This window comes from Camelus dromedarius, chromosome 11 (genome assembly GCF_036321535.1).
Source record: "Camelus dromedarius isolate mCamDro1 chromosome 11, mCamDro1.pat, whole genome shotgun sequence".
NCBI lineage: Eukaryota > Metazoa > Chordata > Mammalia > Artiodactyla > Camelidae > Camelus > Camelus dromedarius.
This window is the reverse complement of record NC_087446.1, coordinates 5,558,542-5,577,466: the sequence shown is the minus strand read 5'-3', so window position 1 is coordinate 5,577,466 and position 18,925 is coordinate 5,558,542. Positions and strand designations below refer to the sequence as shown.

The 18,925-nt window shown below is 47.3% G+C and overlaps 1 protein-coding gene across 1 annotated transcript in view; it reads right to left on the bottom strand.

The window, feature by feature from the left end:
* Nucleotides 1–17,749: 17,749 nt before the first annotated feature.
* Nucleotides 17,750–18,925, bottom strand: part of ARFGAP3 (ADP ribosylation factor GTPase activating protein 3) — a 46,225-nt gene continuing 45,049 nt past the window's right edge. Inside the window, exon 16 of the mRNA XM_031463389.2 lies at nucleotides 17,750–18,832. Within this exon, the coding sequence (XP_031319249.1) occupies nucleotides 18,815–18,832 (18 nt within the window). The 3' untranslated portion in view covers nucleotides 17,750–18,814. The remainder of the gene's footprint in view (nucleotides 18,833–18,925) is intronic.

Sequence of the window (18,925 nt, the reverse complement as noted above, 5' to 3'; positions counted from 1 at the left end):
TTCGGCCAATAGGCATGGAACAGCTTTAGCAGCATTATCATCACAAAAGTGGAGGCGGGGAGGCAGCAAACCAACATTCCAAAGCCAGATATGTATCTTTGAAAATCCAGCTGGCTAGCAAAAAACATGAACAGCAAACCAACACTAATTAACCTAGATCGACAAGTTAGTCCAGCAGAACTCAGATCGGTATTCCAATACTTAGATTTGTGAGTTATCTTGTTAGCCCAGCCCAGCCTCTCCTTCACATTCCTAGACTTGTGAGTTATCTTGTTAGGCCAGCCCGGTTTTTCCTTCACAACCCCACCTGGAGGACGCCCTCAGCATTTGCCACAATCTCCCTCCCCAACCTCATTAACAAAACAACAGTTTTGGTGAATAAAGCTGGTTTTACAGGACATTCACAAAGTGAGATGGCAGCCAGCAGTCATCCAGTTTTCTGTTCTCTCTCTCTCTCTCCAACACCCCCAGCCCCCAGCCCGCACCCCCACGGACCCTGTCCCAAGCTCTCTTCACTCCCTGTACCACCTCCAGAGTCTCCTCCTTTTATCTCTGTGTCCACGTGCAGCAATCCAGCTGCACAAGGCCACTGCCACAAGCCCCAGAGTCCCCATAGTGACTGCCTGTGGTTCTCCATCGTGACTTCAATCAACTAAAATTTGGACTGTATCAACTTTTGCCCCAATTCTATGCTGAATTCTCCTCTGCTCAAGCCCCTGCATGAATATCCACATACCTTTAGCTTAAAATTTCCCGTTTTGCTATTCAGGGAGACACTGATTTGCGAAAGGTCCCTGGTGTTCTTGCTTGCTGCAAGTAATAAATCCTTCCTTCTCTCGGTCTTCGGCTTGGCTGTCTTGGGCTCAACACTCATCAGGAGGTGAACCCAGGTTTTGGGTAGGAGTGTTGCGGAGAGATCGTCCCCGGCCCCTGATGGGCCAAATAACCCAGAGACAAGGTCTTGGATCTTAGAAGAAAAGAGGCAATTTCATGCTTTGCTGGGCAAAGGGGACTCACAGCAGGCTAGTGCCTTCAAAACTGTGAACCCCCCTTGGGGATGGAGTGGGGTGGTTACATAGCCATAGCTCAAACAATAAAGCATTGATAACAATCAACAGATTCATTTTCTCATCAGAAGACTTAGAATGGCGTCATGATGCCTCCAGGCGACCAGTTCTACAGAGGCCAGCAGTTAGATACCTTCATCTCGTAAGCACTCAAGGTGTGGTCTTCTTGGTAATTCAGGCTATTTTGTAAGGTTACAGTTCTGTGACCTTCTCCTTGGAAAAGGACTCAGAAACCAAGCATGATTATTACTTTCAATTACTGGAATAAAATAGAAACAGTAAGATCAATAGCTTTAGTGTTAACAACGGGCCTGGAACTGTGAGTAGCAACTGGTCAGTCAGGTCAGTTGACTGTTTTGAGGGCAAGCATAAGAATAAGCAATCTGTTAGCCTAAGTGTGGCCATTTTATTAATCCTCCCTCAGGAGCTCCACACAGAGAGGCCGTGCAGTGTTCCCACAGGCACCTGTGGCCCTCCCCCGGCCCCCCGGTACATATGGCTATGCTGCCCGCTGGGCCCGGCTCAAGAAGACCTGTAGCGGGAGAGCCCACCCTGACAGCCCAGTCGCTAGGGAGTCTCAAGGGGCCAAGACACTTGTTTCTGTCAGGGAGTCAAATACAGTTGGGGTCAATCTTGGGAGTCTTGACCCTGATGCAGGAAAACGGATGTGGGCTGTGAGGAGGGCCATGTCCCAGGTCTCGGTTGAGCCCCTGGGATGTGCCCCGCCAAGTGTGGGTCCTTGGCTTCGCACAGGAAAGAATTCAAGTGCGAGCCACAGTTCAGCAAAGGTAGATTTACTTAGAGAGAAACACACTGCATAGAGTGTAAGGCAAGAGAAAGGCAAGGAAAGAGGGGTGGGCATTGGGTGCTCAGGTTAAAGCAAAAGTAGGTACACACTCTATAGACAGAGTGAGGGCCATCTCCAAAGAGGAGGGAGTGACAAAGGGTCTCTAGGCATGGTGTTGCCAGTTTTTATGGGCTCAGTAGGTTCACATGCCTACAAGTGGGACCATTCCAACTGTCCTGGGAAAGGGGCTGAGATTCCCAGGAATTGGGCCACCGCCCATTCTTTGGCCTTTTGTGGTTAGCCTTGAGACTGTCATGGCGCCTGCAGGCATGTTATTTATCATGCTGTTACAATGAGCATATAATGAAGCTCAAGGTCTGCTAGAAGTCACACCTCTTAATCCTTAAGGCCAACTAGGAGTTGAATCTTCCATCATTTTGGTGAATCTTCCACCTTTTTGGTGTTAGATTGCTGTCATTCTTCGAGTGGCTGTGCCCTGCCCCCTTCCCTCCCGTCTCAACCCCACATCCTGGTGGCTGGGGCCTTCCCTTAGCTCCTGAAGGGCGACTCAGGGTGAGGCCTCTACGTATTGCCCAGTCCTACTCAAAGACTGGAACAGGTCATCATGTCCTCGTCCCAGTCCTGGAATGCCCCCCTTTTGTCCCTAAATTTGTCTCCCCACCTGCCTGCACAGCCATGACCAAGCCCGCTCCATGGGGAGGGACTTAGGGTGTCTCTGGGATGTCTGTTGGGTGGGGACCAGTCTCCAGGCCAGACCCTGCCAGCCTCAGTGCCACCAAGGTCCACCTTGATTGCAACCCCTGAAATGCAGTTTTGTTCTCACTCAGCAGCCCACTGCCTCTCACTTCCTCTTCCTCTTCCTAAATTAGCCTTATTTAAAATGGAAGAGGACCCTGTGGGGTCCTCCCTGGTACAAATCCTTTCCATCTCCCATTTCTTGTTTGTAGGAAATACATTTCATTTAGCCTCCTTGATCTTCCCCAGTTTCCAAAGGGCAGATTCAAACAGCTGCTGATTAGGGAAGAGAAGGAGTGCTGAGACAAGGGAGGAACATTCAGGAAACAACGGTGCAGCCTCAGGGCAGGTCCTGTCTCTTTCTCAAGGGATACTCGTAACAATATCTTTGAGCTCTTCTGCAGGAACTAAGGCTCCCTCTGAGGTGGATGATGGCAACTTTAGACTGAGTCCAAGATTCTTGGAGCACTGCCCTGTAACCTCACCACTAACCAATCAGAAGAGAGTCGCACACTCTGCAGCTCTCACCCCAGATTTTGCCTATAAAAACTTTTGCCCAAAACCCATCAGGGAGTTTGGGTGTTTGGGGCACCAGCCACCCATTCTCCTTGCTTGGCCCTGCAGTAAACCTTTGTCTGCTCCAAACTCCATTTCTGTTTGGCCTTACTGTGCGCTGGGCACAGGAACTTCCGTTTGGTAACACATTGACGAGGGAACTTCAGGAGTTAGGTGGCCTCCTGACTTCTGGTAAAGTCCAGTTTCCTAGGGAAGTTTCTCTCTAAGCTACTGCCCCCGGGTCACCTTCTGCCAGACCCGGTTCTCCAAGTTGACCCCACCTCCCCACCTCCTATTATGCCGTGGGGCTCCCAGCAGGAAAGAGAAACCTGTGAATCCCAGTAACTCCCAGTGCTGGCATGTCCTTGCAAGGGCTGTTGGGCATTAAGCCCCAGGGACAGGGCTTTGTGACTTTGAGTCTCGAGACCCCCAGTCCTCCCTCGGGGTTTGTTACTAGTATACCTCTGAGCCCTGTCACACAGGGACATTTGGGGCTCAGGGAAGGGGACACTGAGTCGCCTCTCCAGGCACTCCCCACCACCTGTGCATGATTCCAAGACCCACCTGAGTTTCCCAGCAATCGGCCTGGGTAGGGGGGTGCTGTCTTGGTGGCATCCCAGGCCAGCCTGAATCAGTAGCATTGTCTGCTGTTGCTCTCCTGTGCTGAAGTCAGACACCATGTTGTCTGGATTCAGCTCAGTCCAGGATATTATGGGGAAGTTTCTTGAACTTCCTTGACAAGTGACTATCCCCAGCACTGAGCCAGAGGGGCATTTATACAAAGCCCAGGGAGCTTGAAGCTTGTAACAAGCCCTCGGAGGTGCCCTGAGGATGCGTCCACGTGGCTGGCCGCTTTTGTAACATTTGGGAAAGTAAGACATTCTTTTTGTCATCAGATAAGACCACTGGCTCTTTCCACTCTGACCCCATCCCCTTCAACATCACCTCTGTGCGTGGGGCTGGCTTTGGCCTCAGCGTGGGCATTTTGGAAATCCAGCTGTAGGAATGCTGAGTTGAAGGGTATTTGCTTTGGGTTGAGTGGAATACATTTATGTGGTCTGCGTTCCCCACTGGGTGTCCCCAAACACAGCCACCCAAATAGTATCCTATGGCGATCAATGGACAGGCCATGAAGAGAAGTGGGTAATGGGGGGGAAAGTACAACATTTAACAATGAACAATGGTTAACAAAGGTTGAAACCATACAAGCCAGAACCTAGATGGTGAAACATTCTTCCAAACACCAGGCAGGTCAAAGAGTACACAGGGAATCTGATCCTCATGGATGTCTGGTCCAAACTGTCTGTAGTAAAAACAAAAAATTTCAATTAACCATGCTGGAGGAAAGGTGGAATTGACGTTCTAGTCTCTCAATGAAAAATGGTATTACAAATTGTCATTTCACAAAGAGGTGATCAAAAAGTACTGAGGGGGAAGTAACAATGGAAAAAAATACACTAAAAAAATAACTAAAGTGTTATGTTAAGTTTTTGGATCTAATTATGCTTATGCTATTTATTATATTTTTAAGTTTTGCAATGTGTCCTGATTTCTTTACTCTTAATATTCACTTTCATATTTAATTTTATATTCACAGGTTTTTTTTTTTTTTTCACTTAAAGTAGCATCTAAACAGTCCACTTACTGTCCAGCTGTCCCCCTCCTGAGGGGACACTGCCAGTCTGGGGGTAGTTCCGGCCATTTACCTGGGGACAGGGGTGTGTGGGACCCCCAGGGTCAGGTGGGGCGGTCTCCCTCCATGTTGCTGACAGTTACAGGGAGGGCTTGCTTTTGGCTCAGTGCCAGCGGGCTTGGTTTAATCCAAGATACAGCTGGGTGTTACTCAGGAGTTAAAACTCCCAAGAAGCCCCGAGTGTAATCAGGCTTCGTGAGGCCCCGTGGGCAGCCTGGCCCGCTGCTGGCCCCCCCGCCTGCTCCAGCTGTGAGACTCCCTTCCTTCAAGAGACACAGGGCAGGAGGTGGGCTGAGCCCAGAACCACGTAGCTGGCGCCGGCTCTGCTGCGCTCCAGTGCCCGTCCTTGGGTGCCTCCTTGTGCCTCGGTTTCCCTTTATAAAGACAGATGGTGGTGTTCCTCCCACACAGAGCCTTGTGAGGGTGAGATAGGTCAGTGATGCCTGGTACCTGGCTAGCTCTGCAAGACTGCGATAAACAAATGCTCCATGAGTTAACCACCCTTATTGACCCTTCAGCGGGATGAACCCAGGACCCCATGCCTGCTGAGCTATACCCACACCCTTACTTTGTCTGTATTTCCAAGAGCTTCTTCTTGTTCTCTAATAGTTTTGTTTTATAGATTTCCATACTTAACAGGTACAGTATCTTTTCCTTCTTTCTGAGGATTCTAATCATAGTTAAAAATTTTTTTAATCTCCTGCATGATTTCTTGCCTCTACATTGCCCTGTTTATAACTGTTTTCTTGGTGTTCATTTTTCATATTATACTCATGCCTCAAATGTCTGGTGAGCCTTAGCTGTCCACTTCCATTTAAGAAAGAAGCACCAAGTTGCTTGGACACGATGCCCGCTGCTGGGGTTATTGGTTGTGGGAGTCACTGTATGGTAGACCAGTTGGACTGTTTTAATGGGAGCCCTGCTGATGCCAGTACCTGTGGGTCTTTTCTCTTAGGTCACTCAGATTTCCAGAGAAGGACATTACAGTGTCCTAGGTAGGGGACAGCAATCTAGGAGCCAAGGGGGAGGACGATGAGTTTTATGCAAGGTAAAATGGTCCCCAAAGATGTCCATGCCCCAATCCCTAGAACTTGTGAATATGCTATGTTACAAGACAAAAGCAACTCTGCAGGTGTAATTAAGGTTATGGACCTTAAAATGGGGAGAGAGATTTTCCTACATTACCCAGATAGGCCCGATCTAGTCACACGAGCCCTTACACACAGAGGACTTTCTCTGGCTGGAGGCAGGAGATACACAGGAGATGTCAGAAAGAGTCCCAGTGTGAGAAGGATTCGATGCGCTGTTGCTCTGAAGGAGGCGTCCTCTGCCGGGACTGGGGAGCCTCGAGTTGCTCAGGGCAGCCCCCGCTGACAGCCAGCAAGACAGCAGGGCCTCCGTAAGGAGCCCTCCCACACTGCTGGCGGGAATGTAACCACCATGGAGGACAGCATGGAGGTTCCTTAAAAAATTGAAAATAGTTACCATACGATCCAGCAATCCCACTCCTGGGCACGTATCCACAGAAAACTCTAATGTGAAGATACATGCACCCCAATGTTCAAAGCAGCACAGCTTACAATAGCCAAGACATGGAAGCAACCTAAATGTCCATCCACAGATGACTGGATAAAGAAGATATGGCATGCATACACACACACACACACACACACACACACAAATATTACTCAGCCATAAAAATGAAACAATGCCATTTGCAGCAACATGGATGGACCTAGAGATTACCAGACTAAGTGAAGTAAGCCAGATAAAGACAATGATATCATATGATATCATTCTATATGTAGAATCCAAAAAAAAAGTACAAATTTTATTTACAAACCAGAAATAGTCTCATGGACATAGAAAACAAACTATGGTTACCAAAGGAGAAAAATGGAGAGAGGGATAAATTAGGAGTTTGAGATTAACATACACACACTACTATATATAAAATAGATAAACAAGGACCTACTGTATAGCACAGGAAACTATATTCAATTTCTTGTAATAAGCTATAATGGAAAAGACCTGGAAAAAAATGTGTGTGTATATGTATAACTGAATAGCTTTGCTGTACATCTGAAAGTAATGTTGTAAATCAACTACACCTCAATAATAATAATAAAAAAAAACCCTGGAGTCCTATAGGAGTCCTGTGGTCCTATAACCACAAGGAAGCCGATTCCACCAACAACCTAAATGAACCTGGAGGCAGACTCCTCCCCAGATCCTGCGGAGAGGAACGCAGCCCCGTTCAGCAGGCGTTAGGCCACCTCCAACATCCCTTTGACTTACATGGGGGACCAGAATATGCCACTTTGGCATAGGGAGTATTTTGAGCTGGAGGATCAACAGATGCAGAAGGATGTCCTCCTTGGGCCTCCCTCAACTGGCTAAAAGCAGAAACTTCTGAAAAGTGGGGCGGCGAATCCCCTCTCCCAGGGAAGTTTCACAGACACAAAGAAGATGGAATGTCCGCGTCGAGGTGGACCTACAACCTCGCTCTGTTAGTTTCCCCTCCCACAGTCTGTCACCCTTGAAAGCCCCTTTCCTATGTCACTTCTCTAAGGACTTATTATTTTGTTGTTAAGCTGCTATAGAAGCCCTGGTCCTACCACAGGTGTCCCCAGTTCACATGTTAACACGCTGCTGTTTGCTTTTCTCTTGTTTATTTGCCTGTATTCAGTCTAATTTTACAGGGCCCTAGCCGGAGAACCCAGGAGGGTAGAAGGAAAAAGAATTTTTCCTCCCCTACACTTACCACACTGAAGCTAGAGCCGTGCTTGGGTCTGTCAGAGCCTCGCCTCCAAAGCCTGAGGAACATGGGAAGTGAGCGGGACAGAGGTCCATCTGAATGGTGATTGCGTTTGGGGAATGCGAGGGGCACAGGGAGCCTGCTGGGGTGCTGGAGGGTGGTTACACGGGTGTGTGCTTGAGAGCACGTGGCAGGTGTGTCAGCGAATGAGTGAGACTAGTGTAGCGAGGCCACATGGCAGCGGGAGGCCCCAGGCTAATGCCCCTCGCCCCCACCAGGTACCGTGTGGCTCTGTGCCTCTGCTGCTTCCTCCGTGAAGGGGCAGTGATGCCTCATCTGCCTGCGGAAGACAACCTGCCTCCCCCAAGGGTCCAGGGCCTCACGCCTACTGTGTGCTGCAGGCCCCACTACGTGCCTCATACACTTTCTGTGATTCCTTCCAGTGGCCGCGAGGTGGTGGGCGCTGCTCTTCCCCCGATTTGGATGACAAAGCCATGAGACGATCATTGCCCCTCATAGCCTGTCCACCTCCTGAACCAGCTCTTAACTACCACCTGCGAGGCCTCCTTCCTGGCAGAGGGGCCCCTGGGGAAAGGCCCAGAGGAGAGACAGAGCCTGGCTGCCCTGGGGCCTGTGAGGGGCAGGGCGGGAGGAGCCCTGAGGGTCTGTGGGTCACTCTGAGGAGCTCAGGACTCGGGAGAGCAGAAGGAGCTGGTGGAGGGAGTCGGCTGGGAAGACAGGAGCCGCCTGCGCGTGTGAGCGGGCAGCTGAGGAGGGGCCCCCGGCTGCAGAGTCCTGGCTGGAGACAACGGGGGCTCCGGTCAGGTGGAGGAAGTAGGGTTGGGGACACTCAGGAATTAGGGTCTACAAACCGATGTCTGCTTGCATGTGGAAGGTGCGGGCAGCGGCAGGGTGGCCAGAGCAGCCGGGCAGGTGCCTGGCAGGTGCTGCCTCTCACCAAGGCCCCAGCAGTCTTTGGAGGACCAGGTGGGGAGGTGAGGGAGGAGGCTGCCTGCACATGTGGGGTTGCAGGGCCTTGTTTGAGGGAGGGGTGTCTGGACATTCCCCAGGCCTAAACTCAGGCCAAGCCCTGGGTTCCTCCGCCCCAAGCCCGCCCTGGGCCACCTGTGCCTGTTGTGGGCACAGCCTCAAAGGAGGTCAGCGTCTATGCCTGCGGTGTGTGGTGCAGACTGGGGCCTGGCTAACCAGCTGACGGGAAGGTCAGAGGGTGCAAGAGAGGGACGGGGAGTTCCGGAGACCCAGACCATGTCTGGTGCAGGTGGCAGAGAGGGGACGGTGGCAGAGAGGAGTGTCCTGGTGCTGCAAGTCAGCACCAAAGCCTAGGGGCAAGGCTGGGATACCAGCTGTCAGGGGGCCCATGACCCAGCGCCTCAGGCATGGAGAGGGACCAGCACAGAGGGAGGGAGGCCAGGGGAGGGAGCCTGTGTGGCCAGAGGGACCCTGGTGTCTCCGTCCATCTGTCCATCTGTCCGTACCAGGCCCACGGCTGGTGTTCCTGCCACTGTGCTCTTGTTTTTGGTGCAACAAATAACTTGCGCAAGTAGAACGATAAGAACTACAAATAAAGGGAAAGGGGCCTGAAATGGAAGGGCCAGGAGAGCACAGGTGCCTTTGTAAATGGATCACACGACTCATTGCAAACAGCGGTATCTGAGCCGCATAAACACGGAGAGCAGAGCCATTTTCAGGTCTGGGAGGAAGGTCAGCAACCCCACATCCGAGAGCAGGAGCACCGCTGGGAGAGGGCTGAGGCCTCAGGGTCTGACCCTGGGAGGTCAGTCACCCCAAGTCCCAGTGGCAGACCCAGACCCCAAGGCTGGGTTTCCCAAGTCCTCTTGCCCCACTGCCACCACCCACCACGCGTCCCAGGAAGTTGTCACTCGTCTGCCCACCTTAGCAACCTGCTTTTTATGGCAATGGGCCTGTCGGGCTCTCGTGGGCAGGGAAAGGGTCATGAACAAACCAAAACAAGTGGAGGTGATAGATGGCTGGGAAATGTGCCTCAAATAGGGAGTGTGAGGGGTTAATGGTGCTGGGTTCGGGCTCCACCCAGTTCCTGGTCTGGCGTCTTCTCCTGCCAACCTGCACAGCACCCTCCCCAGGGCGGGGTTGGGAAGACGAAGCTCCTTCATTCAAAGTGCGTTCTGGGGGCGTGCCAAGATGGCGAAGTAGGGAGACTCACAGCTCGCCCTCTCCCACAAATGCACCAAGAATTACATCTACAAACCCACTGAATCGCACAGAACACCTACTGAACTCTGGCAGAGTGTCTCTCGCTTCGAAATACAGGAGGATTCTCACAAAATCCAGTAAGAGAAAAAAGAAAAAGTAAATTGGTGTGGGACCAGTCCTGCGGGGAGGCAGCAGCAAAGAGAGAAAGGCACCCTCACGCTGGGACGCCCCCCTCTCCAGCCGAGAGGTCAGCAGGGACAGAGCGGAGCTTCCCAGGCTCGGAGGAGACAGAACTGAGGGAAGCTGGCCTAGTGGAGGCCCTGTGATCCCCAGCCCTAGACGCAAGCTGGCAGGGACCGGCTGCTGGAGATGGTGAGGAGCCCGGGCAGAGGGCTGCGGCCCACTGCACAGCGGCAGCCTCAGGGAGCTGGAGGGCAGTCTGAGCGCTGACGAGGGGTGTGTGCGGAACAGAACAGCCCGGGGCCCCCATAAAAAAGCACCAGGGCTGGTGTGCGTGAGGGGGAGGGGTGCAGCACAGCTGCTCCACAGCCGTCTCCGCTTGGGCCAGTGTGGGTGTGTTCTCGCGAGAAGAGGGGTGGGGCTTGGTCATAGCCATCACTGCTGCGTGGCTAAAAGCTGAGGCCATGCCTAGTGGCTCTGGAACGTCACAGGCAGGACAGATCTGTTTACAGCCCCAGGCGGAGAGGGCGGATTTGCTCTCTGGACCGTTTGTGGACCATTTGTGGACCCGTGCGCCGGTACAAACAGGCAGTGAGTGGAGTTCCTGCGCACAGCGGGGGTGAGTACGGTATCTACCACAGGCCTGCGCACCGCGCTGCATGCGGAGGCGGGGCCGGGGTCTGCCGCTGTCCCTGCTGGCGCACCACGGATTTAGGCGTGTGACTGCACGCTCCCTATGGCAGGCCCTAGCGCCTGTCATTGGCAGATCTGTGCTGGTGGTTCCTGGGTCCCAGAACCTGGGGGACACCAGAGTGGGAGGCCAACATTCCCACCGCTAAGGCGGGGACAAATGCAGCGTCAATAAAGAGTACTTTCTAAGCCCACATAACACGTGACAGACAACACCAGAGGGCACTTCCCAGTGGACATCTCCAGCAGAGGTGCACTCAGCAACTCTTCTTCCCAGATGAAGCGCTCCAACCCTGCCTACCACACACCACAGCTCAGAAATGGGTCTAGGAGCTTCTATTCCAGCAACAAGGGAGCAGACTGGGTCCTGTCAAGGCTGTGACAACCACAGAACTAAAAAGGAGGCCAAACTCAACAACAGTCAGGGCAGGCTCTGATCACAACACCAGCCACACCCCCAATCAAAGAGGTAACAGCCAACACACGTGGAAGACAGACGTGGAGACCAGCCACACTGAGAACAGCCCTCGCTACAAAACTATTATGCACACAGTCTACACAGGAATGCTGCCACTTCAAATACAAAAAATAAAACAGCCCTTCAAGACCACAGTAGGTGACTGACGCTTCTCAATCCACAGAGCCAGAGAAATATAAGTAACATGAAGAAGCAGAGGAACCTCTGCCAATTAAAAGAACAAGAGAAGTCCCCTGAAAGAACGAACAGTGAGATAGACCTTGACAGTCTACTAGGTCATGACTTCAAAAAGGGGGTGATAAAAGCACTGAAGGAAGTAAGAGAGACTATGAATAGAGACAGAGAATACTATGAAAAGGAAATAGAAACTATAAAGAGGAGCCAATTAGAAACAGAAAACTCTATGGCTGAGTAAGAGCTGAGCTGAAAGCTGTCAAAAGCAGACCAAATAATGCAGAGGAACGAATACGTGACTTAGAAGACAGGATAACAGAACTCACCCAATCAGAACAGCAGATAGAAAAGCAAGTAAAAACCAACAAAAGCAATATAAGGGACCTAGGGGATAACATAAAGTGTGCCAACCTACACATAATAGGGGTCCCGGAAGGAGAAGAAAGAGCAAAGGGGATTGAAAAGGTATTTGAAGAACTCATGACTGAAAACTTTCTAAACCTAAAGAAGAAATCAGATACCCAAGTACAGGAAGCACAGAGGGTCCCAAACAGGAAGCCAAACAGACCTACATCAAGACATATTATAATTAAGATACCCAAAGTTATGAAGATAAAGAAATGATTCTAAAGGCAGCAAGAGAAAAACAAAGAGTTAGTTACAAGGGGCCGTCATAAGGCTTTCAGCTGATTCTACACAAACACTGCAGACCAGAAGGGAGTGGCAAGATATATCCAAAGTCCTGAATGAGAAAAAGCTGCAACCTAGGATACTGTATCCGGCAAGACTATCCTCTAGACTAGAAGGAGAGAGAAAGAATTTCACAGACAAGCAAAAACTAAAAGAATTCAGCAATACTAAACCTATCCTAAAAGATGTATTGAAAGGTCTACTCTAAATGGAAAAGAAGCAGGAAGCTATAGAAATGAGAAAACCATAATGGAAGTGTGATAACTACAATGAGTTGCAAGAGAATAAATATGAAGATGTGAAAAAAAAATAAGGGTTTCAAAATCATAAAAGGTGGGAGAGGAGAGCAAGTAAATACAGATTTTTTTCTCTCTTTTTTTTTTTCTTCATTTTTTTTCTTCATTCTTTTTAGGATGTGTTTGAGCCTACATGGCTACCAGTCTAAAGCAAACAGATATGGTAAGGTGTTAACATACTTGAAAAACAGGGTAACCACAAATGAAAAGCATACAATAGAGTCATAAAACCCAAAAAGAAACCAAGCTAATACAAAAGAAAATTATCAAACCAGAAAAATACCATATGACATCACTTATATGTGGAATTAAAAAAAAAAAAGACCAACAAACTTATTTACAAAATAGAAACAGACTCACAGACATAGAAAACAAATTTATGGTTACCAGAGGGGGAAGGGGGTAGGAAGGGATAAATTGGGAGTTCGAGATTTGCAGATACTAATATATGTAAAGTAGATGAACAACAATTTCATACTGTATAGTACAGAAAACTATATTCAATATCTTATAGTAACTTATAGTGAAAAAGAATATGAAAATGAGTATAAGTATGTTCATGTATGACTGAAGCATTATGCTGTACATTAGAAATTGACACAACATTGTAAACTGACATACTACGATAAAATATATGTAAAATAAGAAAAAAACAAAACAAAAAATACCTTAAGGAACCTCTAGGTTAGTATGTATTAGCCCCTGTCGACTATAAAGCCCTCCCTCCCTTAGGTGTTAATTACCAAGATTCAATACACATAATTCTAATTTTAGACTAAGGTTATTGGGAGTCAGGGGAGAGGCAATTTTTATCAAATTTACCTTGACTTCTTCAACAGAATTCCACCAAATACAAGACTTATTTTTGAAGTGGAATTAGTGGATATTGACTGAAATAGTAATGCTTCAGCTCTAAAGACATCAGCAACAATAAAACATAGCCCTGAAGGAAACTTACGCGTCTAATTAGAGCTGGCTACTATTATAAGCGAAGAGTCAGCTGGAAAATTCAAGAAGTTAGAGCTTGTTTACTTGATCCCCAACTTTTAAGAATTATAATCTGTTACAAATTCTTGAAGTTTAAAATATTTTCCTACAGCTGTGTAAACTATTGGCTAAAGAGAACTGATTTTCCTGTTACCTCGTGCTGTAAACTAAAAGGCTCAATAAGAATTTATCCAATAAAAAATAGTACTAAAAATTACCAATATAGGGATAAATGACAGAAAGGCGTCCTTGCTGGGAAGATGGGAGGTTTATGCTAAATAAATGCACTAGCTTGCAACATGTTGTATTACTGCTTTGCAGATCAGAAGCGGTCAAAATGTTATAATTTCACATGGTTCAAACTAATGCATAACCATCAGATCCTTTATGAAAATGCTTTTCGAAAGTTGTTTTCTCTGAGTTAAAAAATAATACACTTGTACTGTAGAAAGTGTGGGGAAAGATGAAAATGACGAATGAATATAGTAAAGATCACTCATCCCTCAAACCAGAGATGATCATAGTTAATATTTTGGTACATTTATATCTACTTTTTCCTAAAATGTGTACATGGTATATTTTTCAAATATCTGAATCATGTTGTAAAGTGGTTTTATAGCTTTATTTTATCACTTATGAGTATGAACATTCCCTCTGAAATTGGAATCTGGATCCAAATCCCAGTTCTACCATTCATTAGCTGTGTGACATCATGCCTGTTACTTCATCTCTGTGAGTCAGTTTCTTGGAAAACAGGGAAAGAAGCTTGAATTCTACCGCAAATTAAGATGATTATTTAGGACATATTCTCCATCTGCTGGCTGTATATATATATAGAGAGAGAGAGACAGAGACAGCGACAGAGACAGAGAGGGAGGGAGAGAGTCACCACAGTTTCTGGCAGACAGTAAATACTTAATGTTAGCTATCACTAATAACTAGTATTTGGAAACATTTCAAGGCTACATTGTATTCTTTTTTTTAAAGATTGAAGTACAGTCAATTACAATGTGTCAATTTCTGGTATACAGCACAATGTCCCAGTCACGCATATACATATGTTCATTTTCATATTCCTTTTTCTTAGATTATTATAAGATTTGAACATAGTTCGTGTGCTATACAGAAGAAACTTTAAAAAAAAATCTATTTTTATATGTAATGGCTAGCATTTGTAAATCTCAAACTCCCAAATTTATCCCTTCCCACCCCTTTTCCCGGGTAACTGTAATATTGTGTACTATGTCTACATTTACTATGTCTTACTATTCTATTTTGTAGATGAGTTCATAGTGTCCTTTTTTTTTTTTTTAAGATTCCACATATGAGTGATGCCATATGGTATTTTTCTTTCTTTCTGGCTTACTTCACTTAGAATGACAATTTCTAGGTCCATCCATGTTGCTGCAAATGGGATTATTTTATTCTTTTTTATGACTGAGTAGTATTCCATTATATAAATATACCACAACTTCTTTATCCAGTCATCTGTCGATGCACATTTGGGTTGCATTCATGTCTTGGCTATTGTATATAGTGCTGCTATGAACATTGGGATTCATGTATCTTTTAAAATTAGAGTTCTCTCTGGATATATGCCCAGAAGTGGGATTGCTGGATCATATGGTAAGTCTATTTTTAGTTTTTTGAGGAATCTTCATGCTGTTTTCCATAATGGCTGCACCAAACTACATTCCTACCAACAGTGTAGGATGGTTCCCTTTTCTCCACACCCTCTCTAGCATTTATCATTCATGGGCTTTTGAATGATGGCCATTCTGACTGGTGTGAGGTGATACCTCATTGTAGTTTTGATTTGCATTTCTCTGATAATCAGTGATACTGAACACTTTTTCATGTGCCTATTGGCCATTTGTACGTCTTCACTGGAGGATTGCTTATTTAGGTCTTCTGCCCATTTTTGAATGGGGTTGTTTGTGTTTTTGTTATTAAGTTGTATGAGCTGTTTATATATTTGGAAATTAAGCCTCTGTCAGTCGCACCATTTGCAAATATTTCTCCCATTCCATAAGTTGTCATTTTGTTTTGCTTATGGTTTCCTTTGCTGTGCAAAACCTTGTAAGTTTAATTAGGTCCCATTTGTTTATTTTTGCTCTTATTTCTGTTGCCTGGGTAGACTGCCCTAGGAGAACATTGCTAAGATTTATGTCAGAGAATGTTTTGCCTATGTTTTCTTCCAGGAGATTTATCATGTCTTGTCTTATAGTTAAGTCAAGTCTACATAATATTCTTTCATACAGTAATTGTTTAACCAAATATTTTATTATGGGGGAATTGGATTGTCAATGTATTTTCATTGTGACGTACAACGCTATAATAACCAAAAAACAAAAAACCAAAAACCAAAAAACCAACCCCCAAACCAAAATGCATTCCAAGCACAGTCTTAGGCACGGGGAGAACCAGTGAACCCAGTGGACCAACAGCCCTGTCCTCAGGGCACTTCTGTCCTAATGGTGCTGGGAAGACAATTAGCAATAAACAGGATGAGGGAGAGGATTGAGGGAAAAGGCAGAAGGAGACGACTGGGGATCACAAGTGCCTGGTGAGGGCTGTAATCTTTAAAAGGGAGATCAGGGTCACAGAGGGGTGGGACCCGCAGGTGGGAGTGAGCCACACTTGCCAGCAACCAGGCAGCTGGCGTGGCCCCAGCGAGTTAGCCTGGAGGGTGAAGGGCATGTCAGGGAGGCAGGGGAGCTGGGCCACGTGTGCGAGGGCCCCTGCAGAGCGGAGGTCTGGATGGGAGGCCCTGACGGATGGAAGGGCCAGTGAGGAGACCCTGGGCTGTGGTGCCGCAGGATTTGGGGGAGGGCCGCATCCAGAGACGAGCAGGACTCGGTGGGCAGAGCAGGTGTCCTTGTGGAGGTAAAAGTGCCTGCGGGCAAATGGGAGTGGGGAGTCTTGGCTGAGATCCTGGGATCCCGTCAGAGGCCTTCAGGTCACTCTGCTTGGCCGCCCAGCGTCACCCAGGCCACCAGGCTCCCCCCGTCCTGGGAGCCCTGTGATTTCACTGTTGGGCTCAAGCTTCCGGGAAAGCCCCCTCCAGGCAGCACCTGCCTCTCTATTCTGTTTCTCTACATTCCAAACAGCTCTTCAGGGTGATGAAAAAATGCTGCATTTTCAAAGAGGATTTGTTCTGGTAAAACATCCCCTTTGCTTTCATAACTCTGCAGAAGTATCTGGGTCTTACTGGGTTTGCTCTCAAGAACAAAAGCGCAATAAATACCTTTTTCAAAGCACTAGTGCTTAACCCTTTAGCCTAGTCTTGGCCAGTTTCCACAGATCCTTGGATTGTCATATCACCATTTTCTTTTTAATCAATAGATCCTGAATATGTTTTGTTAGAACAATTATTAATTAACATCTTTACTATTTGAAGCACTCATGCAAATTGATTACAAAATAAAACACCTAAGGCCCAAGGATAAATGGGCCAGGAATACAAACTAGTCTCTTTCTTTCTCTCTCACACACACACATGCACACACACACACAGACACACACATACGCACACAGACACATGCACACACACACACACACATAAACAGCACACATGCACACAGATACACACACATGCAGACACACACACACGCACAGGCACACACGAGCACACACACACATGCAGACACACAGACACATGCAGACACACAGGCACACATGCTGGGACCGGGGGAGGGGGAGGGGCAGCAGCAGGATGAGCCCAACAGATGGGGCTCCTGCCGCCCGCCCTGCTGTCAGGGAGGACCTTCTGCGGAGTCTCACTCACCCTCTCTGTAAAATGGGAACATAATCTGCTCGGAAGGCCTCCCGGCGGTGGACTGAGCCCAGGCCCCAGCCTGGATGGGGCTAAGCCAGTGTGGGAGTTTCTCATGGACACTTGAGGACTGAATTGTGTCTCCCTAAAGTTCCACACAGTTGCATTTGGAGGTGGGCCTTTAAGGAGGTAATCAAGGTTCAATGCGGTCATAAGGGTGGGGTCCGAATCCCACAGGACTCATGCCCTTATAAGAGGAAGAGGCGACAGAGGGACCTCGGGCTGTTTCCGAGGAAAGGCCAGGTGAGGACACGGAAGAGAAGGCAGGGGTCTACCAGGTGGGGGAAGAGTCCTTCCCAGAAACCGCCCCCGATGCCGCCTTCGTCGTGCACTGCTCACCTCTGGAACTGTGAGAAAGAACACTCTGCTGGTTAAGCTGCCCGGGCTGTGGCGCCTTGTTTGGGCCGCGTCTTGGGCTTGAAAGATGTCACTCTGCACACCCTTTTTTTCAACACGGGCTCCCGCCCTGCCCCTGGACAGCTGCCTGTCAGGCTCCACACACTCAAAACACCTGTGATTGTATCCTAAACAAATGCACACCCATGTTATATATACCACAAGCCCGGATTTACCACTCATTACGAAAGCTTTCGTAAAAAAGCAGGCACAATCTGCTGTAACTGTTTATTATATTTAGAAGTCTACAAATTTGAGCTTTTAAGAAAAACTCACAAAATACTCAGCTGAAACCACATTTCTGGTTCATCAAATTTCAAATATATTTTACTGTGCTGAACAATATATTCTAATGCTGTCTAAAACACAGCCAAATTATTTTTCTTTATTCATTTGTACACATTCTGTAATTTTTTGAAAACCAAGATTAAGATAAAAAATATTAAGAAAACTACCCAATTACAACGACTATTTTCTCATAAACTGAAATCCTTTCTGTGGGTGCATCTTCTCACCTTACTCATTTTGACTTCTGTACACTATATCGATTTACAAACGCACTTAGGGAGTTCTCACCTTACATTTCTCATCAATTCAAACAGCAAACATCTTGTCAGAAGATTAATTTGCTTAGCAATACAGAAGCTTAGGCTGTTAAAAGCACTCACCGAAGATTATTTTTAAATTTATAGATCATACAAAATAAACAATTTCAAAGGGACAGACGTCTTTAAACATTATTTTGAAATCACCTTAATATGTGGAAGTATATGAAGCAGTCTGTCAAATTAGACACCAGTCATTTTTGGTCTTTTTTTATTTTTTGCCCCCTTTTTAATGAAACGTATGTGGTGAATTTTGTTGCGCCAGGCCCTTCTTGCATCAGCTGATTCCAGTAGCCCTTAGCCCACGAGTCTCACAGCACCGAGATCCTCCCACGAAGGCTCAGTCCTTGGAGAGGTGGGAGGAGCCCATGTCTCTGGAGTCCCAGCTGTTGGAACCAAAGATTCCAAGAAAATAAAGCAGGGATGTGCACGGATGTGCCAGGAGGAGGGTGTGTGCAGGAAGTAACGCGGAACAGAAATACAATAAAGCTTCTACTACATCAAACCTAAGAATTTCTCAAAAGAAATGTTAAAAACCAGTAATGTATATATACCATGTGAAAAAGTTGCAAAACAATCTGTAAAACTGGCTGGTCTTCACTGCGGTCTGTGATGTGGTCACTGGTTCACTTAAAGAGGAATCTTTCCAGGAAGCACGTACTGAGAGGTCAGTATTAAGAACCGTAGCGATCCTAAAGAGAGAACCAACACTCAGCATCACTTCCTCATTCTCAGCATCACCAAAACTGTCCGCAATGACACGGAGCACCAACTGCCAGGCCGCG